Raw genomic sequence first — 26,592 nt, forward strand, 5'->3', positions numbered from 1 at the left:
ACAAAAACACAAGAAAGCGAGAGAGCTCAACATCACATTTAATCTACGCCATCAGTGTGAGGAGTGAATTCTCTGATGGGCATTGACTAGAGCAGTGAAGTCAGGTATAGTTTCTGACATCACTATGCACAGGATTTCTGAGAGGTGAGAGTCAGTAAGAGATGATCTGTGCCTTGACTTGTTATTTTTTCATCACTGAAAATATCTGTTCACATACATAGGTTGACCCAAACAGTACAAATATCTTCTGAGCATGACTCCTAATCTTTGGAAAGTTTTGTTCATCGAGAGATGCATAGAACCTCATCAGTGCCATTGTTTTGAATAGTTCTCCAATCACTGCATCAGACTGAAGATCAATAAGCTCAATTTGCAGGTCATTGGGAGCATTATCTACATTGATGGTGAAAGGAGAGGACACCAACAGCATGTCATTTTCCAACACATTGAAATGCTCAAAATGATGAGAAAACTCACCGTTCAAAGCACGCAGCAGCGATGTATACTTCTCCCGCTGGTCTTCTGTTAGGGAACAGACTAGTAGTGTCGGAAGGTGGGTGAGATTCTTGGCTTCTACTTGGCGGGTCAGGAGGAGTAATTTTCCCTTGAAGGCTTTGACAAGGATGTACATCCGATGTGCAAAAAGGCCCTTCCCTTGTAGTTTGGAATTCAGTTCATTCATGAGGGCCATGATGTCCACGGTGAAGGCAAAATCAGTCAATCATTCTTTATCTTGCAGTTGAGGGAAATCCAAATATTTTCCTTTCATTTGCAAAAACTCAGCAATATCCGACTTCAGGTCCCACACCCTTTTAAGTACCTTCCCCAAACTCAGCCATCTCACCACGTTTGTGTGGTAGGGGAGATCTGCATGACTCGGTCTCATCCAACAGTGAGACAAACTGCCTGTGGTTTTAAGATTTTGCTCTTATGAAGTTTACCACTTTAGTGACTGTATCCACAATATGGCTCATTTTCAGAACACCTCCTGATGTATAATGCAATGCAGGAAAATAATTTTCTGATCTGGCTTCAGCTCAGCTACTTGATCTTGTAACCTTTTCAAAAGGCCAACGTTTTTTCCTGTGAAGTTTGGGCACCCATCAGTGGTCACACTGGATAACTTTTCAAAACTCAGTACCATCTTTACCACACACTTATTAACCTCCTCCAATAAATCTGTCCCTGTGGTTGTGCTCTTCATTGACTGCACTGAAGCTCCTCTGTAATTTCAAAGTCTGGGGTTATGTCTCGTCAGAATATCAACAACTGTGCCGTTTCGTGGGCATCACTGCTCTCATCCAGGGCCAAGGAGAAATAGGTTAAATCCTTTACCTTGTCTCTCAATTGCTGTTCCATATTCTCTGCGATGTCTCCAACATGCCGTGTCACTGTTCGTCTTGACAGGGAAACATTTTCAAACAGCTCTTTCTTGTCGGGGCAAAGTATTGCTGCAGAGTCAATTAAACATTCTTTAATGAATTCTCCCTCGGCGAATGGCTTGTTATGTTTAGAAATGTTGTGGGACAGTACATAGCTAGCTCTCACAATTCCGTTGTTTGCTGAATGCAGTTTTGTGAAATGTCCTTGCTGCTTTTGCAACTGAGAAAGCAACTCTTTCGATGCACTTGCCCTCTGCTCAGAAGAATTATTCCTATATTTCTCTGCATGCTTCGTCTGGAAATGGCTGGACAAGTTGTAGTCTTTCAAGACAGCGATGCTCTCTTTGCACACTAAGTACACAGCTTTCCCTGATAACTTAATAAATAAATAGTTCGATGTCCACTCTTGCTGGAGGAACACCCTACATTCATTGTCTACTTTCCTTTTCTTTAAAATCTTTGAAAAACATTTTTTTGCGCAATTTCGAGCTAGCTACTATTTATAACCGTGACTGTGTCAGCCTGTCAGTCACTATCTGTCCTCGTGCAGTTGTTATTTATACGTGCCTTCAAAATAAATGTCCCCCAGGCGGTGGGAGTTAAATCATTGCATAAAGGCGAGTATTCATTGGGCTTTTAATTTGAATAACAAATACATTTTTTCAAAACTTTTCAATCTCAAATTCTTTATGTGATCTGAGCATAATTCCACAGGCCACATTGAATCAAGTCGCAGGCCGTATATTGCCCCGGGCAGGCCTTTGCCCAGGCCTGCCTTATGCCATAGTTTGTACATCTCAATTGTCAGTAGAAACCACATTTGTTTAAGCAAGTCAGCCATCTCAGCTATGTTTTTTTTAGTAAATGTGCCTGAATGAACTGTTTCGCTGCCAGACAAGGCTCTGCTGATAGCCAGGTGTAGCAGTGGTAAAGTGTTGGGACTGCTGTTGGGCCCTAACAGTTTGTGGGCACCGTTTGTCACCTTTATAGTGCAATTAATGTATTGTTTAGTGTTGTGTTGTGTGTAGTGGCTTTGCTGGCATGCATCTAACATATTATTTGTTTTGCCTCACCAAGATATCCATGCTAAAAATGCCACTGACCACCATAATGACAGTTACTTGAATCTGTCTTATTGTGAGGTCAATAACTCTGATAAATACATCATAGGCAATAAACATATTGTTTTTAATACAATAAATTATAGTAGTAGCAAGCTATCAAAGTTGACATCCAGTCTTCAGCAGCATACCACCCTGCATCCCACTGCTAGCTTGCTTCTCAAGCTAAGCAGAGTTGGTCCTGGTCAGTCCCTGGATGGGAGTCTGATGGAAGTGGTGTTGTAGGGATGGTAAGAAGCACTCTTTCATCTAGACTAAAAAAATATCCCAATACCCTAGGGGAGTGATTGTGGACATGGCCCTGTGTAAGGCAGCTGTCTTTTGGATGGGATGATAAACGGGTGTCCTGACTCTCTGTGGTCACTAAAGATCCCATGACATTTATCGTAAGAGTTAACCCCAGTGTCCTGGCTAAATTCCCAGTCTGGCCTTCATGGCCACCTAGCCATCCCCAGTTTACAAGTAGCTCATTCATCCTCCTGTAACTATTCCCCAGGTTGTTGCTGTAAATGAGAATGTGTTCTCAGTCAATTTACCTGGTAAAATAAGGGTTAAATAAAAAATAGCTTCATGCTCTCCTTCTCAAATTGAACAGAATATAGGCTATTTTAGGGATTAGGCCTAATCAACAACAAACAATTCTGAAGAAGCATTTGAACTGCCACCGTAGACTACACAGTCAATGGTTAGGCAGAATACGACAACGTTATTGATCAGCAAGAGCAGAGCAGGCAGGGGCTCAGGGTTGGAACATCCATTGCAGTGTGTAATGCAGCCTAGTTGTATTTACCAGCCTCTATCTTGGAAATATAACTTTGCACTGTGCTTCTCCAAGCAGGCACTTCGTAGCTTTAAGCTACGAATCACTTGATTGAGACCACACCAATCAATAGCCTATAGGCACAATTGATATTGCGGCCCAGTACAGAATCAGAGGGGCAGCACCAGGCACACATCCATAGATAGCCTAAAAGCAACTCATTGTAAACGCTGAGAAAAATCGACATTTCATCAATTACAAATTACATGACCCTCCCTTGGACTAGATTTAAAAAATAATAATACTAAACCCTCCCCTTGACTGAAAAGGAAAAAGCATGACCCTCCCCCATTTCCTAACGGTAACCATTCGGTAAATTTCGATCCATCTCTTAGGGTTGGCGAAAAGTCACTTCGAAGTGGCGTGTTTTTAGGCAGACCCTCGCCTCTCCCTTCCCCCCCTTTGCGTGTGCGTGTGCGATTCTGGCAGCGTAACATCTGTGCGTACGCGGTCGTGATTGTGTTGTGAAGATGGCGGAGGGAGAGACAGAGAAGGAATATGCCACAAGAAAAGCTATCGAGCGGCTCCGAGAACGGTTCCAGGAATTGACTACAACACTTAAAGAAAGCCCGGAATCGCCGTCGGACGCCTCTTTGCGTTTCTGCCAGGAATTCTGCCAGGTCCGCATGTTTTTCCAACTACCCATCCTAGCTAGTTTGCAGCCTTCCATCCAGCTTCCTGGCTGATGATGCGCGTGTACGTTAGCTACAACAATGTAGCTAGCTAGCTAGCTCGCGCTAGCCACATCAGAACAGATATATAAACACACACCATTACTCCCTGTTTTACCGTTTGATTATTGTAGTTAGTAAAATATATACATTAGTTTTTTCCGATATGTAGTTTAATCTATTACTTTGGCATGATATCTTATCATCACTCATTTTTCCCCTGCTAGTTGACGTTAGCTAGCTGCTAGATGAATGTTGGCTAGTTAGCTAGTTGATCAGACTCCTTCATGCTGAGAAGAGCTAGCTTGGTTTTTGTGCGGATTTGCATTCAATTGCACCGGTGTTTTAGGTTTGCACGACACGAAACTAATTTCATCCATGTAAATGTGCATATTTAAAATAGAAATTAAGGCAAATTAACGTTTTTCCATTCGTCCATTGTGTTAGTGGATCAATATTGAGTGTGCCTGTAAAAGTCTAATGTATAGGCCTGGCCTACCAAATACCTAGGTAGTATTTATTTTCATGCAACTCATAGGTTAACTACGTGTGTAAGGTTTTAATTGTTAGAAAAACAATATTAACTCGTCAGTTGGTAGGTTTATTCGGTTCTGTGTATTGTATGACAAACCTGATGGGCCTTGTTTGAAACCCCTCCAGTGCGAAGTGATGAATTTATTGATTTATTTTACCAGGTAAATTGACTGAGAACTCGTTCTTATTTACAGCAACGACATGGGGAATAGTTACGGGGGGATGAATGAGCCAATTGGAAGCTGGGGATGATTGTTAGTGATGATGCATGAAGCACAATCTCAAACTATCAGGTCAAATTTGGAGATAAAACTGCAATGGTGATTAATCATCTGACACAGATTAGTAACAATATACACACAAGATAGCCTTGTACCATATGTTTTCTTACTACGAAATGGTATTTAGACAGTTGCAGAAAAAATACTTAGTCACTTCAAGATTGTGTGTTGTCAAGTGTTTTTGTGTTGTTTTTTTTTACATGTGTTGTGCAATGCATTGAAATACCATGTTACATTTAGCCTACATTTAGCAATAGCCACACTTTGATGGCCTAGCTACAATTTGAAAGGGTGGTTATATGTGAATGCTTCCATACAGCTTATAGGTAGTGTTAATAAGCAGGGTTTCCCAAACTCGGTCCAGGGTTCTCACCTGGGTGCATGTTTTTTTACCCCATCACTACACAGCTGATTCAAATAACCAACTCATTGTCAAGCTTTGATTATTTGAATCAGTTGCATAGTGCTAGGGTGAAAACTAAAACGTGCAGGACCGAGTTGGTGAAACCCTGATGTAAAGCATAGTACAGAGAATTTTGGACCAACCTTGGTGATACTTTCTCAATTCCCGACATGGAAGACAATACATATTCTAAAGTTATATATTTAGTTGCAGGGGTTTTGTTTTAAATTGAGAAAATTATTAAATTAAATCAATTTTTTTTTTGCTCCATGAAGTAATCCAACAGCAATGTGTACGCCGCCATCGTGTCTATTTCAAATCTTCTCACATTGATTGAGACAGGTGGGTGTCCACCCCGAAGTGCTTCATGTCATGATTACATTCGTCTCTCTCGATCAATGAGAAGATTTTAAATAGACAATATGGCGGCGTACACATTGTTGGATTACTTCATGGAGCAAAAAATTAATTTAATTTAATAACGGAGCCTCTTCTAAATTCAAATTAACCCACTGCAACTAGACATGGACGTTTAGCAGACGTGTTGTCTTCCAAGTCAGGAAGTTAGAAAGTATTTTTTCTGCGCAAAGGTTGGTCAAATTCTCTGTGCTATGCTTTACACTATCTACCTAACAACTGTATGGAAGCGTTCACATATCGCCACCTTTTCAAAGTCTAACTATAGAAGAGCCACACTCATTTGCACAGAGATTAGGCTTCCCCTTGAATGGGAGAAGGGATGACGGACAAGGAGAAGATTGTCAGTACTTGTAGTATTCAAGCTTGTCTCACTCAACTGTGAATATTAGGCCTGCATCCTACATGGTTAGCCTACTCACTACTCGGTGTGGTTTAGCCTATTATAGGCTGCTGCATGGCTTCCAATTGGCCCTCACTATAGCCTTGATACAGCAGCCCGACTTATAGAATTTAAAGCAGCATCCCGTATACTGCTCGTCTAGTAGTGGTGGAAAAAGTACCCAATTGTCATACTTGAGTAAATGTAAAGAAACCTTTTAAAGAAAATGACTCAAGTAAAGGTCACCCAGTAAAATTGTACTTGAGTAAAAGTATTTGGTTTTAAATATACTTAAGTATCAACTGTAAAATTATAATCATTTCATATTCCTTCTATTAACCAAACCAGACTGCACCATTTTCTCTTTTTTTGAAATTTATGGATAGCCAGGGGCACACTCCAGCATTCAGACATAATTTACAAACAAAGCATGTGTGTTTAGTGAGTCCGCCAGATCAGAGGCACTAGGGATGACCAGGGATGTTCTGTTGCTAAGTGCGTAAATTGGACCATTTTCCTGTCCTGCTAAGCATTCAAAATTTTACGAGTACTTTTGGGTGTCAAGCAAAATGTATGGAGTAAAAAGTACAATATTTTCTTAATGAATGTAGTAAAAGTAGTCCAATATAAATAGTCAACTACAGATACCCCCAAAAATAACTTAAGTAGTACTTTAAAGTGTTTTTTACTTACGTACTTTACACCATTGTCGTCTAGCTATGTTGGTTCATCTTACTTTAAAAAAAAATTTAATCACAGATATAAAGAGGTTGTTAGCAGTCCAACAGTCTTCATTACATTGGTGATTGACATAAATATTCCTACCAGGAGACTGCACTAGGAATCGTATTATTAGCTGTTCTCAATTTTATATTTTAATGGAATGTAGCGTAATTTACCTAGAAGGACTAATAATTAATGCAATTGTGCAATTACACTTTGTATGGTAATTGTTAAGGAGTTAGCTAGTTGAAGAAATCCATTAATTTAATAGCAGGCACTAATCAGCTTGCTATGCTTTTGTTTGCAGATCCTTGTCGAACATGCAGGTCGATGGAAGGCTGAGGAGGAGCCACTGCCTTTACTGGAGGTGTACACAGTGGCCATACTCAGTTATGCAAAGGCCATCACCTGTCTCTCCTCCGAATGTGAAAATGTGCCACTCGTACTTGAAAACCTAGGACTGTGAGTACTCAAAGATAAAACGTCAAAATCTGATTTACATGCATGAATGCTTCATGGAACCAGCTGTGCAGTTTTTCAGATGGTAGTAGGCCTATGTTATTAAATGACAGTGAACATTCCAGTTTTATTAGCACTAGTGACCAATACAACTGTACATTGCCCCACTAATTTGACAAGATAAATAAATGAGGCTTTGCGTATATGAGCTGCGGCAGAAGGGGGTAGTGCTTCTTTAACTTTAGTAATCTGCACACAACTGTAGCATCATTAGCATGAACCAAAACAAACTCATTGAATGACCCTGTTTTACTTGCAGGAGCTGTGTGGAGCTCCTGCTCTCATTGCCTGAGAGTGTCCCTGGTGCCTTATGGGAGGAGTTCCAGTCCTGTGTCAAGGTTAGTCTCCAGTGCTGCTCTATTTTTCTTTTGCTCTTAGAACAGCAATGTTTGTAATGAGCCTATTATGCCAATTATCTTTTGGAAAATGACTAGGTGACCCAATCAAAGTAAAAAATATATGATATGTACATGCATTGAAACATGCACATATCACCCTGTTTGACATAATTAGTTCATCTAGGCCTACGTTTTGAAAAGTTTAGTTTTTTTGTTTTGCATAGCTCTAAAGTATTAAGTTATATTCTCTCCTTTACAGTCGGCACACAGCCTTCTGCAAAAACATGGGAACACACAGCTTCACATGCTATCAGCTATGGCACAGGAGCCTGGCGTGTGGACCAACACCACTCTGAGCAGCATTCTGTCTAATGAGATGCCTGAAATTGACAGAGGTTAGTTTTAGCCTACCTGTGTAGTTTTTTGTTGCAAGAACTTTGAACACATGAGATGACTGATTTTTAAATGTTGTGGTGACTGCTCAGTAGTGTTATTTGTAATCGTGTTCCCTTTTTCTACTCCCCAGTTCATGAGTTCCTGCAAATGGAAGGTCCCACACTCCTTAGTATGCGAATAAAGCACCTTATCAAACAGAATCGAGCAGAGAAAGCAGCTGTCTTAGCGAAGATGTGCTCAGAGTATCCAGAGTATGAAGGAAAGGGGAATTTCAAGCAGACGTACCTTGTTTGCCTGTGTATGACAAAAACACAAGAACAACTCATGCAAGAGGTGAGTGGATAGCATTTTTTACATCAAGTCGTTTAACAGACTAGTGCATTCAAAAAAGGAGGTTGAACAAGGGCTTGTCTTTTTAAAATTTAATTATTATTATTTTTTATAAACATTTGAGTCATTTAGCAGATGCTCTTATCCAGAGTGACTTACAGTAGTGAGTGCATACATTTTTGTGCTGGTCCCCAGTGGGAATCGAACCCGTAGCCCTGGTGTTGCGAGCCCCATGCTCTACCAACTGAGCCAAACTGATGGAGTTTTGATGAAGGAATGAAATGACAAACTCCAGTTGGATAATAATGAATGAAAATAACCCTGATGGAAAATCATCAACTGTGGGTGACTGTAGAATACCATAATTATGACATGTTATCTCTGGGTCAGATCATGCAGGTAGACTGTAAGGATGGATTGGAGATGATTTGTAACCTGGAGTCGGATGGGGATGAAAAAGGAGCCCTTTGTTTGTGCTCTGCATTCCTTGAGCGGCAGCTTCTCCAGGGAGATGTGTATTGTGCCTGGTGAGTATTGCCCTCTAATTTCCATTTTCCACTTGCTTTGTTTAATGTGAATGTGACGTAATTTGTATTTATTTAGTTATTTTTTTCCGTGGGGTGGGGTGTAACAGGTACAATATACATTTCTCTAAATGTTTTTCTTGAAATTATATGAAAGGTACATAAATACTAAGTATGGATCATTATGATCATATTACAGAGTTAGAAAAGTAATAATACATTTAGTATGTAAAGGAGACAAAAATAAGTGAGCCAACCTCCTAATGGATGTCGTATGTCGACGACAAACTTATCTCTTGTAAAGCCCTTCATGTGTGACAGACCAATGATGATACACTTTTCTTTTTACAGGGAGCTCACACTATTCTGGAGCAAGCTTTTAATGCGGTCAGAGTCTTCAGCTGATGCATTTCTTGGTCAATGCAGAAAGTTGGTTCTGCTTTCCAGGAGCGTCTGTCATATCCTCTTCCTCATCAAGGTTATCCAATCGGAGGTGAAATTCTTGAATGTGTAAAATTGTATAGGTTACTGCTTGGATATACCATGTAACGATTTATATTCTCATGACTGACTTTTGCTTTATTTTTTCTCAGGTTGGAGAAGTGGGACTGCCGGTGTGCATTGAAATGTGCATTCAAGCTCTACAAATGGCATCCAGTGACAACACGGACAGCAGGACCACCATCTGCAAAACTATTTCCTGCCTTTTGCCCACTGATTTTGAGGTGAAACGGGCATGCCAACTAACAGAGTTCCTCTTTCAGCCAACTGTGGACTCATATTATGCTGTTGAAGCACTCTATAATGAACCTGATGAAAAGCTTGAGGACGAGAATCTTCCAGTACCCAACTCACTACGCTGTGAGTTACTGTTGGCCTTGAAGACACAGTGGCCTTTTGATCCAGAGTTCTGGGACTGGAGAACCTTGAAGCGCAATTGTTTGGCATTGATGGGTGAGGAGGGATCCATTGTGTCATCTATCGACACTCTCAATGACGCAGATGAGGGACTTGAGGATGATGCAGCAGAAAAAGGTCCAGAATTCAAAGACCTTGAGGACTTTATTTTGAATACTACAAATGAATTGAATGAAATTGCAGATGAAAAAGAGAAAAATAGGGAAGCTAAGAAATTAAGGGAGAAAGGGTTTGTATCTGCAAGATTTAGGAATTGGCGAGCCTATATGCAGTATTGTGTTCTATGTGATAAAGAGTTCCTTGGCCACAGGATAGTTCGCCATGCACAGAAGCATTTTAAAGATGGAGTCTACACCTGTCCAATTTGTGCTGACAGCTTTGACACTAAGGAGATTCTTGAGCCACATGTAGCATCCCACGTGAAGCAGTCTTGCAAAGAGCGACTTGCTGCTATGAAAGCAACAAGGAAATTGCCCAAGCCAACGCAATCTACCAGTAGTCATTGTAATAATTTTAAAGACGGAGCTGTGGTGAAGCTTGAGGCAGAGACCATTGTCAGTCCAAATGATGCTCATTCTCTGGATGGAAATTGCAACAGTGCTGAAATGGTCAAAGTCAGTCCTCAAAAGCCTGTACCAACTAGATATGAAGCAGAATTTACTGAGGATTGTGTCTGCCCTGTTACATACTGTCAGAAGGTATTCAAGTTTTTTCGGAGTCTTGTAACGCATGTAAAAGCCCACAAAAATGACGAGGAAGCAACACGTTTTCTGGAGATACAACGACAGAAAGTTGTGTGTCAGTATTGCCGTCGGCAGTTTGTGAATTCCAGACATCTCAATGATCATTTGCAAATGCACTGTGGCGCTAAGCCATACTATTGCATACAGCTGAATTGCACAGCCAGCTTTCACTGCAATTCGGAACTTCTCATGCACAAAAAACAACACACTGACTTTAAGTCACAGTGTATGTTTCCTAATTGTGGAAGGATTTTCAACGAGGCCTACCTGTTGTATGATCATGAGGCACAACATTACCTTACATTCACTTGCAAAATAGCTAATTGTGGGAATATTTTCTATTCACAGTCCCAGCTAAATTTGCATCAGCAGAACCATGACACTAATGAAATGCCCGTCGCAAGTGAGAACAATCCTATACCTGAAATAGAACCTTCCACCCAGTGCTCTGCTAGGCAAGAGGAAACTTGCTCTGCCTCTGTCAATCTAGATCAGAAGACAGCACAGGATTATGTGACGGAAGAAGTGGTTAAATCGGGTTCGTCAACAGTTCCTGAGAACCCAAAATGCCCAATGAAAATAAAACATTCAGTTGAGAGTATGTTGAGCAGTTCTGTTGTCAATCCCAGAAAGGAGTTTCGGAAGTGTTATGTTCCACTGATCAAAACTAAACTGGGATTGGAGAATGCAAAACTATCTCCTGTCGTCCCACGCCAAGAAATGATAGCAAATCATGTGGATCCCCAATATCACTGTGGAACAAATCCTTTGAAAGGGTGCCCAAAAGAGGAGCAGAATAACAGACCAACTGAAGCTGTTCAGAAAGTGTTGCCACAGGCCTTTCCTCCACGAGAAATTAAGAGTGAACCCCCATTTATTCTACATCCATATCAAAACACTCCTGCAATAACTGGTAGAGATGAGGATGAGTATAGTTGTCCACTTGAAGCATGTGACCGCAAATACAGTACCTCCAAAAGTCTCTCCCGACATGTAAAGAAAAACCATCCAGACATTTTTGAAGACTGGAAACTGGCAAAGAAGTACAAGAAAGTTGTCAAAATAACTTCGAGAAAGGTTCCATCAGTGAACAAGACTTCACAGGACCCAGAGAACAAAACATTACTTCATCAAGCACCACTATGCAGCAATAGTGGATTACAGCAGTTTGAATATCCGGTGGCATGTTCAAATTTACCTGCAATTTGCCCCGTTTGGGAAACCCCCCCAAACCAGACTGGTCTAATGCAGTCCGAGATGGGTGACTCATGGACATCTACATTGAACGATTGCTATGCAGAGGTCTTCCATCTGAATGAATACCCCAATAAGAGCATAACTCCTTGGCAATCAGAACCGTATCAACTGTTAGAAAGGGGCAGAGAACATACACCAGCAAATATGCATGATGGTGCCATCCAACCCATTAAATCAGAGTCAAGTCTGATGAATCAGATGTCAGAATATGTGTCAAGCTCTCTTATGCTGGATAATGGAGGACAACACTATGGGATAACTAATTCTGGGGATAATGTTGATGTTTCCCTAATGGGAAAAAACTATTCCAGTATGTCTGGCCAAGAAAGTAACAATTTGTCAGCTGGAGGTTCCCATGCTTCATATGTCCCAAATGAATATGTCCTTAATTCAAGGGCATCAATAGACATTCCAAGCAATGCAGTGAGCCATGATGGCCAAGTAGCACCAAGAAACACAGTGGAGATGACCAACATGGAGGACGTAACTCATCTTACATCACCCAATTATGAGAATCAGATGAGCAGCTCTGTAGATGAAATGCTTCTTAGTCCGCATGCTTCTATCCAAAAAGATGTATCGTACAATGAGGACACTCATGCAGAATCTGAAGCTATCCCTGCAGATGAGAAGATTGCTGATCATGAGACACAGAAAGTAAAACGCTGCAGACTCAGCAAGAGAACCAAATGGCCTGCTATCATAAAGGATGGCAAAGTCATCTGCCGAAGATGCTTTAGAGAATTCTCAAGCACAAAGTCTCTCGGAGGTCATCTTTCAAAACGCTCCCAGTGCAAGCCATTAGTTGAAATGGACTTAGCGGCTGATTTGCCTATGTCATTTCTCGACTTTCTCAATGACCCAAACGTTCCTGAAACTGGATCAATATACAACATACTAAATGGTGAATTCCCACAGGAAGGTGTTGGTAATCCCTCCATGCCAAATCCTTCTAATTTGTCACAAAAGGAATCCCAAAAACCACTGGATTCTCAATCATCAAACACTTTTCCTTCAGTTTCAGCCGGTAGACAATCCAAACTCAGCCCAAATAAAACAGTGTGGATAGAATTGAAAGAGTCAAAGAATTATGCTGGCAGTCAGCAGGATGGGGAGTCAAAAGGCAGTCTTGCTGAAAAAAGGTCAAATGCAACTTCCTTTGCGGCATGTCAAGATGACAAGGTTATAGAAATTCAAAATGCCCTACAAATGTTGGATTTAGTTGAAGCTGCACATGAGAAAAGTTTGCAGGAAACTTGTTCCTCAAAGTACAGTGGTAGCCAAAGCAATGCCATCTCAAGCTATAATGTCATGCAAAAAGATAATGTTCAAAACACGACAACAAAAACGATTGTCAAGAAGGAAGACCAGAATCGTGACAATGGCCCCAAGCCGTTCAAGTGTGAAATGGATTATTGTGAATATGGGTTCATGACAAAAGAGGCATTATTCAGACACCTTGGTAGAGTTCATGATTACACCATTGAGATGATTGAGGAACTCAAGAAAACCCCAGTCAAATTCTCTCCATATCCTTGTTACATTTGCCCAAAAACATTTACCAGAACCACAGGCCTAAGAATTCACTATGAAAAAGTCCACCACCTGACGCAGGCAGAGATGAACAAGTTAAAGGTCGGAAATCGCAAAAAAAGGTCAAGCAACCCCAATATTGAAACAGAGGTAGAGAGTAGTCATGGAACTGGATCTTCAGTTGTGTCAACTTTCATCAAACAAGAACCACTTGATATTGACACTGGCTGTTCAATTCAAAGCACAAATCAAGACGGTCATGCACAATCCTCTGAGATCATTACAGCTGGAGATGCAGTTCAAGAGGATTCCATGCATCAATTAACAGTTGAGAGAGTGCAATCACCACAAGATACCTTGGATGACTTGGACAAGTCATTTTACGAATTAGAATCACCATCAAAGACCAGATATACCAAGAATGAGACATTAATGACAGCCTCACAAATTAACCACACTCCAGTGTTGAAGCAAAAATTAGGTCAAGGTGACACTGCGGAGAGGCCAGCTGCACGTTCCGATGCTAGATCTTTTAGCCATGCAACAGAGGTGGCATCCAGCCAGGCTGTGAAACCCTCACCAGAAAAAGCAAGTTGTTCAAAAAACACAATATCCAAAGATGAGGTTAATGTCCAAAGGAAAGAAAAGGTTCAGAAAAGGTTGGGGCTTCAACTGTGTGACGCTGACAATTCTTTCAGTCCATATAGGCCCTACCGTTGTGTTCATGAAGGATGCGCTGCAGCCTTTACCATCCAGCAAAATCTGATCCTTCACTCTAGGGCTATGCATCAGTCATCCCTTCCCCTGTCTTCAGGAGACCTTGATACTGTAAAGGCTGTCACTGGTGAACAAGCTGCTGAAGTTGAGAATAATGAAATCCGATGTCAAGTGAAAGACTGTTCAAGGATATTTCCAGGGATTACAACCTTGGTGCAGCATTACCTATTGCTTCATAAATTCACTCGAGATAAAACCACTGCTATGATGTCAAGCCTCAATATAGGGACATTCCAGTGTGACCGGTCAGAATGTACACTCTCCTTCACCTCTGTGGAGAAATACATTGACCACATCAAAAACTTTCACAAGGAAATAAACATCTCTGAGAGAGGCAGTGTGGACCAGACTTTTAAGTGTGGGTATGATGGCTGTGACCGGGTCTACACTACAAAGTCAAACCTTCTTCGTCATGAGATGAAAAAGCATGATTTAATTTATATTCCCAGAACACAGCAACAGAGAACAACATGTGTCAAGCCCAACAATGGCAAAGAAAACATTGAAAACGCAGTCAAATTGAACAAGAAAAACACTAAGAAAGATGACGGATCGCTCGACCACTGGACTAACTTTGGAAAACCCTCTCTGAAATCTATGGATGAGGCATCTGCCATCTGCACCCAAAAATTATCTTTGCAATATCCATGCATGATAAAAGGCTGCGACACAGTTGAACGGACTGAACGGAATCTATTCAAACATTACACCACACATGGCCTCACCGAGAAATATATAGAGGATCAGAGAAGCCAGTTTATGTTCTGTAAAAAGTACCCACGCTCAAGAGTCAAAGATGCAAACAAATCCGAGAGTATGTCAACAGACTCCTCTGAGGAGACAGACCCTGACGAGGATGAGCCTGAGACTTCAGAGACCAACTGTCAGAGGCAAGAAGTGTTGGATGGTGATATTCAAGCAGAGGCTAAACTTTCAACTGATGAGATTTCTGAATCCCAGTATTTTACTTCAGATGTCAAAAAGAGGGGTTGCCCCCGAAAATCAGAGCGGAGAGCATTAGCTTGTCCGGACAGAAGGTTGACTCTGAGAAATCGGCCAGCAGATAAAGTTCACCAGTTGACAGAGGCTTCGGACCAGGGCTCCACTGCTTCTCAAGAGGAAGAAAGCAAGGGCGGTGTTGCACTGGACAGTTTCCCAAAGTTCCTGGATACTTCACCATCGACCCACACTCCCAAAAGAAAAATTAGTGGAAGTTCAAGGAGTGAGTTGCCATTAAAACGGCAGCGTACCCTTAAGCAGAAGACCGCTAATATTATGTCCGCAACACCTGATGAAGTTATTGGAGCCTGTCAAAACCTTGTAGACTTCAGAAATCCTCAAAATCTTCAATCCGTGAACAATGTGAAGATTGTAATGGACAAAACCTTTTCCGACGGTGCTGATCTTTTGCTAAAGCAACTTCAAGATATGCGACCCATGGTTATAATACAAAAGTGGCTTTATAGTTGATGGATTGCTCACAGCCTGATGCTTTTATTTTCGACTAACTCAGGATTAGAAAAGTAACATGCTGCAAACAGATCTGTTAATATTGTATCAGATATCCAATGGTAAACAGTTTTGACCATTAGACAATTGAAGATGGAGTATTTTCTACTTATGACATGTTATTGTTGATTTTAAGTTTGGATAATGTATGTTACTCATATAAGAACCAGGTAATCTGTAGGGAACATAGACTTTAGAACATGTTTGTATTTATTAGGCTTCTAGTACTAAAATTGTTTTTTGCTAAATTGATAATTTTAAGGAAAAACAAAAGTTTTTATATATCCCTATGGGATTTTATTTTTTGTTTGTATTTATTTTATTTTTAAACACTATCTGTAATATTTACATGTCTTCCACAAAGTGTTCAATAAAATGTAACTGTTTGCTTTTATAAAAGTTGATGTACAGAACTTTGTTTTGCAAGTTATTTATTTACATTCAGTCATTATTATAAAGGAACTCTGTGGAGAGCCTATTTGGTGTCAAGTGTAGCAGCTGGTTTTAAGAAGCATCAAGTTCAAGACAGTCATAACCCTTACTGAATCCATAAGAGCTGACGTTTAATTTGTCATGGATGTATTTATTCAGTCACACCTGTATTAGTTTGAACCCTGACGCATTTTGGTGTAATTTTTTTATTTTACTATCCCCTCTTGTCTCATAAACTAGCAGCCTCTACATGGTTTTCAGCGTGTTATTGTTATAAGTTGTGGGCCAAATTGGGCGATCCTCTCCCCCTATTGGTCTCCTTGCAACCTGTTAAAGTTCCGCAATATATTGCAACTCACTGTTGGAAAATTGCAAGCAACATATCCCAACCGGCCGGCAGATGGCGTTATTATTCATTTTACGTCTTGTCATCAATGGCAAACGATGTAAAATGAATAACAGCGTCATCTGCCGGCCGATTGGGATATGTTGCTCACAATTTACGCAGTTCATTTGTTTGGTTTTTAAAACAAAATAACTCTTAGACAGTTCACCCTTGTTTGTTGGCTTGTTTTACCAATGTCCGTTCACATGAATCTTGAAACACTCAGCCAAGAATACAATTATAATTGAATGAACTCACGGTCTATACACAAATTCATAGACGTCACAACGGCGGGAAAATAGAGGAAGTGTGGAATGGTTACATCCGGCTAACAAAGTTTTTGTTTGTTTCTGTCAATCGTTTGGTAAAAGAAGAAATTGATTTTAATGAAGAAAGTATATATGGGATTGTCACAGTTCTGCTGGAAATGACTTCATCGGTGTCAAAGGTAGGCTAACGACTGTAAATTGTTGAAATGCGATTTCCTTAGCGTATTTGGAGTGAGTGCTGCATTTGTAATTTTACCACGATGGAAGTCAATTGGAGGGGCGATCCAAGGATCCCTAATAGCAAATAACATCATTTAAGTATTTGCTGGCATGTTCATTTAATTGTTCCAGTGATTGCGTCATCATAACCTGTATATTCCCCGTTTAGGGTTGCTTTGTGTTCAAGCCCAGTGCCAAAAAGAGAAGGAAGACTCCAACAGTGGGTGAGTGATTAAATAGATAACTAGCTGGGTCGCTGGTCATATTTAATCATATCTATACTTTGAATATTCAGTTTCAAAAAATAAAGTATCGGGTAGCATTGACTATCAGTATCGTGTGTTCTCCAGAGGATTATTTCACTCGTGGCTGTGAGGACACGGAGAACAGCAAACTACGTTTCAGAAACTGTCAGACATTATGGGAGAAAATGAATGCAGACACCGAGGTGAGTGTCCATCTGCACCTTGTTCATCATTCTCCCAACTTTGGGCATTGCCATCATTGTGCTCATGCCAGGATGCTACGGAATGTTCAGACAGACCACCATATCGGTGTAATATAATTCTGTCTGTCATGCAGAATAGGTGATTGTGCTAGATTTACTTGCAACATTTCTCTCTAACGTTGTGAACATTTCACTTCACCGAATACACCCCAGATCAAAGTTACGAGCTTTTGTCAGACATGACAATTTACATTGTTTGCTTTCTACAGCTTCTGCAGGATGAGCTGAACAGGAAAATCTTAGACAGCCTCTTGGCGTTTATCAGAAAGAGTGTCTCCACTTTTCAGCGTGGCACGGATGACTGGGTGTCGCGTATGAGAGCCCACGAGATTCCGACAGCAGCCCTAGTGCTTGGTATGTGGCTCAAAAGACAATGCAGAAATATTTTGGTATGACCTGAGCCCATGATATAGGCCTAAAGGAGTGTATTTTGATAAATGCCACAGTACAGACAGAGATTGCACTAGTATAGAGCGTTTTGGCTGGAGGAAAGAAAGTATGTAAGGCATATTTGTAACTTTCTCTTAACGAGGCAAGTCAGTTAAGAACAAACTCTTATTTACAATGAAGGCCTTAACTAAGTAACTCTACCCGTGTAGGAGTGAATGTACCAGATCATGATATGACCTTCCAGTGCCTCTCTGACCAGTTGCAGCAGTCGGTGACTCCCTTTGTGGTCTCTGTACAAGCCACAGAGTGTGCAGGTCAGTCCTGTGTGTGTGGTACTCGAGAAATGTCCCTATTGCTATTAGCCTTTTTGTATTATGACACGTGGATACCTAACTCAAATAATAATATTTTAATTTGTTCTGTCCTCAGCCCTGAATCACATGCTGCAGAGGGTTCTAGAGAGACTGATGGGTACTAGTGTGTCTGTGGATAATGAGGAAGAGCCTGAGCAGTGCAGTACCAATGTAAACCAGAAGAGGGTGCACTGCTCCCTCATCACACTCTGTAACTGGTACAAGACTGTGACAAAGGTATGTAGCTACTGCAAAGAAGTAAGGACTATTATGATGCTTTTATGTACAACTGTCAAATGTATAGATGTTGACCTTACAATTTCTGCATCAAAGTTACGAGCTTTTGTCATTACAAATCATGCATCCTGTGTAAATAATTTGCTCCTCTCAGAAAGCTGCCTCCAGCACCGCAAGAAAAAAGCGTACTTCTGTTGGCAAAGACATGCAACAGCATCCTCCTATTGTAGTGATCTTCAAAGACCTAGAGGCTTTCAACCCTAAAGTGCTGCAAGATTTCATCCTCATCTGCAGGTAAGAGTTCTAACCTCCATCTCTATTAGGGGCGGCAGGTAGCTTAGTAGTTCGAGCGTTGGGCCAGTAACTGAAAGGTTGCTGGATTGAATCCCCAAGCTGACAAGGTCAAAATCTGTCTTTCTGACCCTGAAAAAGGCAGTTGATCCACTGTTCCCCTTGGTAGGCTGTCATTGTAAACAAGAATTTGTTCTTAACTGACTTGCCTAGTTAAATTTAAAAAATAAAATAATAATAATATTGATTATATATAGATAATCTGAAAGTACACCCGTAGCTGTGTGATGGCACCTCACATGAAGTGTTTATCCATTCCATGCTGCATAATCTCCCCGTTCTCTTCAACAGTCGGTACGTTGAACAGCTTCCGCTGATGTTCGTTTTTGGCATTGCCACGTCTCCCAGCACCATTCAACACATGCTGCCCCACTCTGTGTCCTCTCTGCTGGGCATCGAGCTCTTCCAGTCACTGTCCTGCACCCAGCACCTGGCTTCTGTCATAGACAAGGTAGGTACTTAAAAACAAGTCTGTAGCCATCATGGATCCATCCATTCACTTTGTGAATGTAGTTGTATTGGACACATAGTGAGCTTGCCTGTGCCCTTTTCCTAAAACCCAACAGGGTTCTCAAGTTGCAGTTTGCAAATGTCAATGGACATTTTCACTCAAGATCCCCATTGATGATGATATGTTTTGAGTTACTCATGTTTATTTCAAGTTAGGATTCAGACTTTAGTTTGAGTATTGTTTTCCCCCTCTTTCTCCAGGTGATCCTAACTTCCCAGTTTCCCTTCAAGCCCAATGGCAAGGTGCTGCAAGTGCTGGTCAGCATCTTCCTCTACCATGACTTCTCTGTACGCAACTTCATCAAAGGCCTGCAGGTGAGGACTGCCCTCTGATTGTTGGGGTGACTGTCAAATGTGTTGAAAGGGCATTATCCTTTAACTGATGTTTAACCCACAATGTTGGTTGTGCTCTGTACCTGCTTTCAAAGACTAACTTTGAGATACGCTTGCTGGATGTATTATGTTGGACTGTGTATTCCTGTGAATTTGTGTGTTGATCTTGATGGCCCCCCCTCAGTTGGCTCTGCTGGAGCACTTCCACAGCCAGCCTCTGAGCGTGCTGTGCTGTAAGAAGGAGGCGGCCCTGGTCCACGCCACTGAGCTCAGCCACAGGGATGTAGAGCGGCTCCAACAGCTGCCCTCCTTCATGAGGTGACTGTCACTCACACTCTTCTACCCATAGGATGGTGGAGAACGTTATCAGAATGTTGTGTGATTTGTCTGTTTAAAAGCTTGTTGATGTTCGGTGTTTACCTCCCCTTTCACCCAGGTACGTAGAGGAACAGGGTCCCCAGGAGCAAGTGGAGCTGTTGACTAGTGTTGACCATGTGAAGGTAAATATTGAGTGCTGTCGAGAGGTTCTGAACAGTATATTGACATGAATTATGAGCTTACCAAAAATGGTCTTGAGTGATTGCGTGTCCTTCCCATTATTTTAGGAAGTGTGTCAGAAACTACTGAAAGATCTTTGCAAATACCACAAGAACTACTACACCACTCTGAGGTGTCTCCACATTCTGACGGCTTCTCTGCCCAAATACCCTCTGGGAAAACAGGTTGGAACATTTTGTTTGTCAAGGTTGCCATTGAAATAATACATACATTAGGAATGGAATTGTAGAGCATGGCACGGACTGTCTCACCTGTTCCACATATGCCTCTATTTTTAGATAAGAGAGCTGCACATATCCTGTCTGGAGAAGAATGTGTGGGAGAATGATGAGTATGCGTGTGCCATGCAGCTTCTGAGGTGATAAAGGAGATTATACATTTATTAATTACAAAATCATTGATATAAAGGATAAACATTGCTTAGCAAAACAGTTATATTCAAGCTGTCATAACTTAGCAGGTAAAAGAGTAAGTTTGTTTGACTCCTTTTGTCAACACTCAACTTTTCACTCCAGGATGATGGCTAAAGACGAGCTCACCTCAGCCCTGCAAAAGTGTGCTGAGATCCTGAAATCTGGCAAGACAAAGAAAATGAGGGCTGCACTGCTTCAACTGGACAATTTACTCTCCAAATTTGACCAGCCAGGCGGTAAGTAGTGATGATGGCTGTAACAGTTTACCATTTCACCAAATGCTTTTCTGACCCATTGAAATGTGCTTCTCTTGCTTCTGCCCAATCAGATCTTGTTGAGAATGCAGCAGGGGAGGACCTCACTTCTCCAGGGGAAGGCCTCCAGAAGAAAACAGACTTGTTCCAACTGCAAAAGGTAACAACTTTCTGCTATAACGGATAGTTATTTTGCTCAAACGGTTTCATACACTTCTGATGTATAATGGATCTACGCCTCTAAAAAAAATATTGTATGTAGTGCTTGTGATATGAAGGGCATCAGCATTTACTGTCCTCTCTGTTTAGACTCTACTGGAGATGAAGAAATCTCGAAGAACCAAGAAAATGAGTCAGTTCGAGATACTCCGAGACCAAGCCCTGGAGTTCATTGACAGCCTTGTGAGGTGAAGTAGTATACATTAATGATACAACCCAATCAATTGACTAACTCAACAGTGGCTGGATAGATTACGTTCGTTCTTTTAGATGAGCTCGGTGTAAATGGATGGCACAGTATTTGATGGTGCTGCTCACCTTTGTGTGTTTTCAGGTCCCACCTGGCCCCACCCGAATCCCAACCACTGTACGAGGTATGCTACTACAGCTCCTCTGCTGTCCTGAGACGCCACCTCAACGCCACGCCACGCACCTCCATCCAGACCGCGCTCAGCAACCCCTACCACTACCTGAAAGTAAATTGCTACCACTGAGAGGCTGTCTCAAAAGTGTCTAGTGAACGCTGTTCTTCGTATCCTAATCTGCACCAATCTGGAACATTTGATGGGTGGGCTGCCATTATTGGCCTTCTACCTGTTCACAATTGTTTCAGATCAGTGCTGACGAAAGAGACTGACCGCATTCCCTGTCTTTAGACAACTCAGCCAAAGTTTATAGTGTTAAACAGTAGCTCATACTGATGCTAATCTGTGCTTCAGAATGAAGATCTGCGGGCCGAGGACGGGACAGTCTCCAATGCTGCTCCTGACATCTGCATTGTGTACAAGCTGCATCTGGAGTGTGGGAGACTCATCAACCTGTATGACTGGCTGGAGGTAGGTTTAATAAATAATTAAGTGAAATACTATTGGTATCATATTCACTGCGTGTACAAAACATTACAAACACACCTGCCCCTTCCATGAGACTGACCAGGTGAAAGCTATGATCCTGTATTGATGTCACTTATTAAATCCTCTTCAATCAGTGTAGATGAAGGGGAAAAGACAGGTTAAATCATATTTTTTAAGCCTTGTGACATGGATTGTGCATGTGTGCCATTGAGGGTAAATGGGCAAGACAAAAGATTTGTCTTTGAACGGGGTACGGTGTGCCTGCTGGGTATTTCATGCTCAACAGTTTCTTGTGTGTATCAAGAATGGTCCACCACCCAAAGGACATCCAGTCAACTTGACACAACTGTGGGAAGCACTGGAGTCAACATGGGCCAGCATCCCTGTGGAATGCTTTCGACACCTTGTAGAGTCAACATGGGCCAGCATCCCTGTGGAATGCTTTCGACACCTTGTAGAGTCAACATGGGCCAGCATCCCTGTGGAATGCTTTCGACACCTTGTAGAGTCAACATGGGCCAGCATCCCCGTGGAATGCTTTCGACACCTTGTAGAGTCAACATGGGCCAGCATCCCCGTGGAATGCTTTAGACACCTTGTAGAGTCCATGCCCTGATTTATTTCAACTTTTCTTTCATCATTCCCAGTGGATCAGTTTATGTACACTCAATTAGTATTTGGTAGCATTGCCTTTTTAAATAGTTTAAACTTGGGTCAAATGTTTTGGGTAGCCTTCCACAAGCTTCCCACAATAAGTTGGGTGAATATTGGCCCATTCCTCCTGGTGTAACTGTCAGGTTTGTTGGCCTCCTAGCTCGCACACGCTTTTTCAGTTCTGCCCACAAATGTTCTATAGGATTGAGATCAGGGCTTTGTGATGGCCACTCCAATACCTTGACTTTGTTGTTCTTAAGCCATTTTGCCACAACTTTGGAAGTATGCTTGGGGTCGTTGTCCATTTGGAAGACCCATTTGCGACCAAGCTTTAACTTCTTGACTGATGTCTTGAGATGTTGCTTCAATATATCCACATTTTCCTACCTCATGATGCCATCTATTTTGTGAAGTGCACTAGTCCCTCCTGCAGCAAAACATGATGCTGCCACCCCTGTGCGTCATGGTTGGGATGGTGTTCTTCGGCTTGCAAGGCTCTTCCTTTTTACTTCAAATAGAACAATGGTCATTATGGCCAAACAATTCTTTTTTTGTTTAATCAGACCACAGGACATTTCGCAAAAAAGTACAATCTTTGTCCCCATGTGCAGTTGCAAACCATAGTCTGGCTTTTTAATGGAGGTTTTGGAGCTGTGGCTTCTTCCTTCCTGAGTGGCCTTTCAGGTTATATCGATATAGGACTTGTTTTACTGTGGATATAGATACTTTTGTACCTGTTTCCTCCAGCATCTTCACAAGGTCCTTTGGTGCGGTTCTGGGATTGATTTGCACTTTTCGCACAAGTACGTTCATGTCTAGGAGACAGAACGTGTCTCCTTCCTGAGCGGTATGATGGCTGCGTGGTCCCTTGGTGTTTATTCTTGCGTACTATTGTTTGTACAGATGAACGTGGTACCTTCAGGTGTTTGGAAATTGCTCACAAGGATGAACCAGACTTGTGAAGGTCTACAATTTCTTTCTGAGTTCTTGGCTTATTTCTTTTGATTTTCACATGATGCCAAGCAAAGAGGCACTGAGTTTGAATGTAAGCCTTGAAATACATCCACAGGTACACCTCCAATTGACTCAAATTATGTCAATTAGCCTATCAGAAGCTTCTAAAGCCATGACATTTTCTGGAATTTTCCAAGCTGTTTAAAGGCACAGTCAACTTAGTGTATGTACATTTCTGACCCACTGGAATTGTGATACAGTGAAATAATCTGTCTGTAAACAGTTGTTGGAAAATGTACTTGTGTCATGCACAAAGTAGATGTCCTAACCGACTTGCCAAAACTATAGTTTGTTTACAAGAAATTTGTGGAGCGATTGGAAAAACAAGTTAATGACTCAAACCTAAGTGTATGTAAACTTCTGACTTCAACTGTGTCTCTTTGGGTTTATACCTCTGTAGAAACACATGCCTTGATGCTGGTATATTGAATGAGAAACGAGTGTGTTCATTTTCATGTATCTGCAGGCTTATGCTACTGTGGTCTCTGCTGCAGAGGGTAAGGATCCTGACTCGGTGGACTTTGGCAAAGTGGATGAACTCAAACAGTATCCTTTAATTGTTGGATGTCTTAAAATGCTTCATGGTGACTACTTTTGAATATTTGGGAAGATGTTTAATAAACAAGTACTGCATGGGGGCGGCAGATTTTTTGGGGGGGGATTTTTCCCTTGAGCAAGGCAATTAACCCTAATTGGATAAGAGCATCTGCTAAATGGCTAATGTAAAATACTCTGAATAGACAAGTATCCTATCATAAGCACATTCAATTTAACTGGTATGCAACTTAATATTAGGAAGATGTTAATGTTTTTTACAGTGCAATTTAACACATCAGACTATTCTCAATTTAATCTTATATTAGTAAAGACATTAATTTATTTAGAATGTCCCATTATCAAATGGGCAGGAACAGTGGCAGGGGGAAAAACACATGTTGTCCATATGCACTTGAATAGTGAATGGAGGCTGTGCCTTCCCGGTTCCTTTTTCAATCATGCCAGGTATGCTACTACGGTTTTACAGTGGAGCAATGTGCTTAATTCACAGGACAGTTGAGCTAATGTGATTAGCATGAGGTTGTAAGTAACAAGAACATTTCCCAGGACATAGACATCTTATATTGGCAGAGAGCTTAAATTCTTCTTAATCTAACTGCACTGTCCAATTTACAGTAGCTATTACAGTGAAATAATGCCAATCTATTGAGTACACAGTTCTGAATTTGAAAAGTTATTAATAAAATTCTTAACAGAAATGCAATGGTTCATTGGATCAGTCTACATTTTTGCTCATACACTGCTGTCATCTAGTGGCCAGAATCTAAATTGCACATGGGCTGGAATATTACATTACTGCCTTTTTCTCTTGCATTTCAAGGATACAAAAACACTTATTTTTTTTTCTTTCTTGGTATTATCTTTTACCAGATCTGTGTTAGTTTCTTACATTCCTTTCACATTTCCACAAACTCTCATTTCAAATGGTATCAAGAATATGCATATCCTTGCTTCAGGGCCTGAGCTACAGGCAGTTAGATTTGGGTACGTCATTTTAGGTGAAAATTGAAAAAAGGGGCAGATTATTTTAGTAGCAGCTGAGAAATGAATATAGTAGCACCTGGGATCCTTTTTAGTGGCAAGTTGCATGTAGAAATGTCTGGGCCTATAAGAACCCTTATTTCACTCCATGCATTAACCACTGTTTGAGCAGCAGCCAGCCTCTTGCTGTGCGACAGGTGATATTCTGTATGCCATGGGCTCTCCAACCCTGTTCCTGCAGCTACCCAATGATTTGTTTTGGAAACCAAGTGAAATATGTCTGGGAACATCAATAGTAACATGTTTTCACAAATTGTATTAAACTGTTGACAGCCCCTCTGTGCTCGAAAGGAATAGAAATATGTGTATGCATGTTTTGATAAATTATTAAACCAAGCTTTTTCACAGTTGTTCCTCAACTCCTACAAGTGCTCGTTTTATCCAGGCGGTATCTGAGCTGGAGTTCCTGGGATTCATCAAATCCACCAAGCAGAAGACGGACCATGTGTCACGACTGACCTGGGGAGGCTGCTGATTCACCGTCTGTTTTTGAATAAAATGTGATTTCAATTGAGTACCATGATTTGCTCATTGTGCTCTTAAAAGGTGTGGAAAATGCACGTGGTTAACTCCAGTAACAAACACTCTGAAAGAAGTGTATACAATATTATATGAAACACCACCAGTCTTATCAAGTAGCCAGGGGTACATTCATTTGTAAAGATGCTGTGGGAACAGATGGGTCCTCATGGGTGACGACTGCTGCGAGGTGATCATTCAACCACTTCAGGGCTGAATCAAAGATGAAGTGTTAACTGGGACTTGGTAACTCCATAGTGCTGGCAGGGAGCCAAGTTGTGATGCAATGCCAGAAATGACTGAGTTGACATCTTGATATCGTAGGTATTTTATCTACTTGATTACTCATTAGCTTTTAAACATTAAATTAAACTTTATTTGCCACATGTGCTGAATACCAGTGTAGACTACTGTAAAATGCTTACAAGACCATAACCAACAGTGCAGTTCAAGAAGAAAATATTTACCAAGTAGGCTAAAATAAAAAAATAAAAAGTAACAAGAATAACAACATACAGGGGGCACCGGTACAGAGTCAGGGGTACAGGCTAGTTGAGGTAATCTGTACATGTAGGTGGGGGCGAAGTGATTGTGCATAGGTAACAAACAGCGAGTAGCAGCAGTGTACAAGAGGGGGGGGTTAATGTAAATTGTCCGGTGGTGATTTTTTAAATGAATTGTTCAGCAGTCTTATGGCTTGGGGGTAGAGGAGCCTTTTGGTCCTAGACTTGGCGCTCCGGTACTGCTTGCCGTGCGGTAGCAGAGAAAACAGTATAACTTGGGTGACTGGAATCTCTGACAATTTTATGGGCTTTCCTCTGACACTACCTATTATATAGGTCCTGGATGGCAGGAAGCTTCGCCCCAGTAATGTACTGGGCAGTTCGCACTACCTTCTGTAGCGCCTTGCGGTCAGATGCCGAGCAGTTGCCATATCAGGCGG

The 26,592-nt window shown here is 41.3% G+C and overlaps 2 protein-coding genes across 2 annotated transcripts; both read left to right on the forward strand.

Moving 5' to 3' along the window:
• Positions 1 to 3,643: 3,643 nt before the first annotated feature.
• LOC112262041 (zinc finger protein 292-like) lies at positions 3,644 to 15,991 on the forward strand. The gene is made up of 8 exons (XM_024437712.2): positions 3,644 to 3,943; positions 7,042 to 7,196; positions 7,513 to 7,591; positions 7,851 to 7,986; positions 8,118 to 8,320; positions 8,708 to 8,844; positions 9,193 to 9,334; positions 9,435 to 15,991. Exons 1-8 carry the CDS (start codon positions 3,794 to 3,796, stop codon positions 15,537 to 15,539), a joined length of 7,107 nt encoding a protein of 2,368 aa, XP_024293480.1. The 5' UTR covers positions 3,644 to 3,793; the 3' UTR covers positions 15,540 to 15,991.
• A 694-nt stretch (positions 15,992 to 16,685) lies between these two features.
• orc3 (origin recognition complex, subunit 3) lies at positions 16,686 to 25,645 on the forward strand. The gene is made up of 20 exons (XM_024437713.2): positions 16,686 to 16,843; positions 17,053 to 17,107; positions 17,234 to 17,331; positions 17,601 to 17,745; positions 17,991 to 18,095; positions 18,211 to 18,371; positions 18,526 to 18,665; positions 19,014 to 19,173; positions 19,434 to 19,547; positions 19,750 to 19,883; positions 20,002 to 20,065; positions 20,171 to 20,287; positions 20,402 to 20,481; positions 20,639 to 20,772; positions 20,865 to 20,950; positions 21,100 to 21,197; positions 21,344 to 21,485; positions 21,729 to 21,845; positions 23,998 to 24,077; positions 25,500 to 25,645. Exons 1-20 carry the CDS (start codon positions 16,823 to 16,825, stop codon positions 25,603 to 25,605), a joined length of 2,157 nt encoding a protein of 718 aa, XP_024293481.1. The 5' UTR covers positions 16,686 to 16,822; the 3' UTR covers positions 25,606 to 25,645.
• Positions 25,646 to 26,592: the final 947 nt, after the last annotated feature.

The sequence above is a fragment of the Oncorhynchus tshawytscha genome, linkage group LG11, assembly GCF_018296145.1.
Source record: "Oncorhynchus tshawytscha isolate Ot180627B linkage group LG11, Otsh_v2.0, whole genome shotgun sequence".
Lineage (NCBI taxonomy): Eukaryota > Metazoa > Chordata > Actinopteri > Salmoniformes > Salmonidae > Oncorhynchus > Oncorhynchus tshawytscha.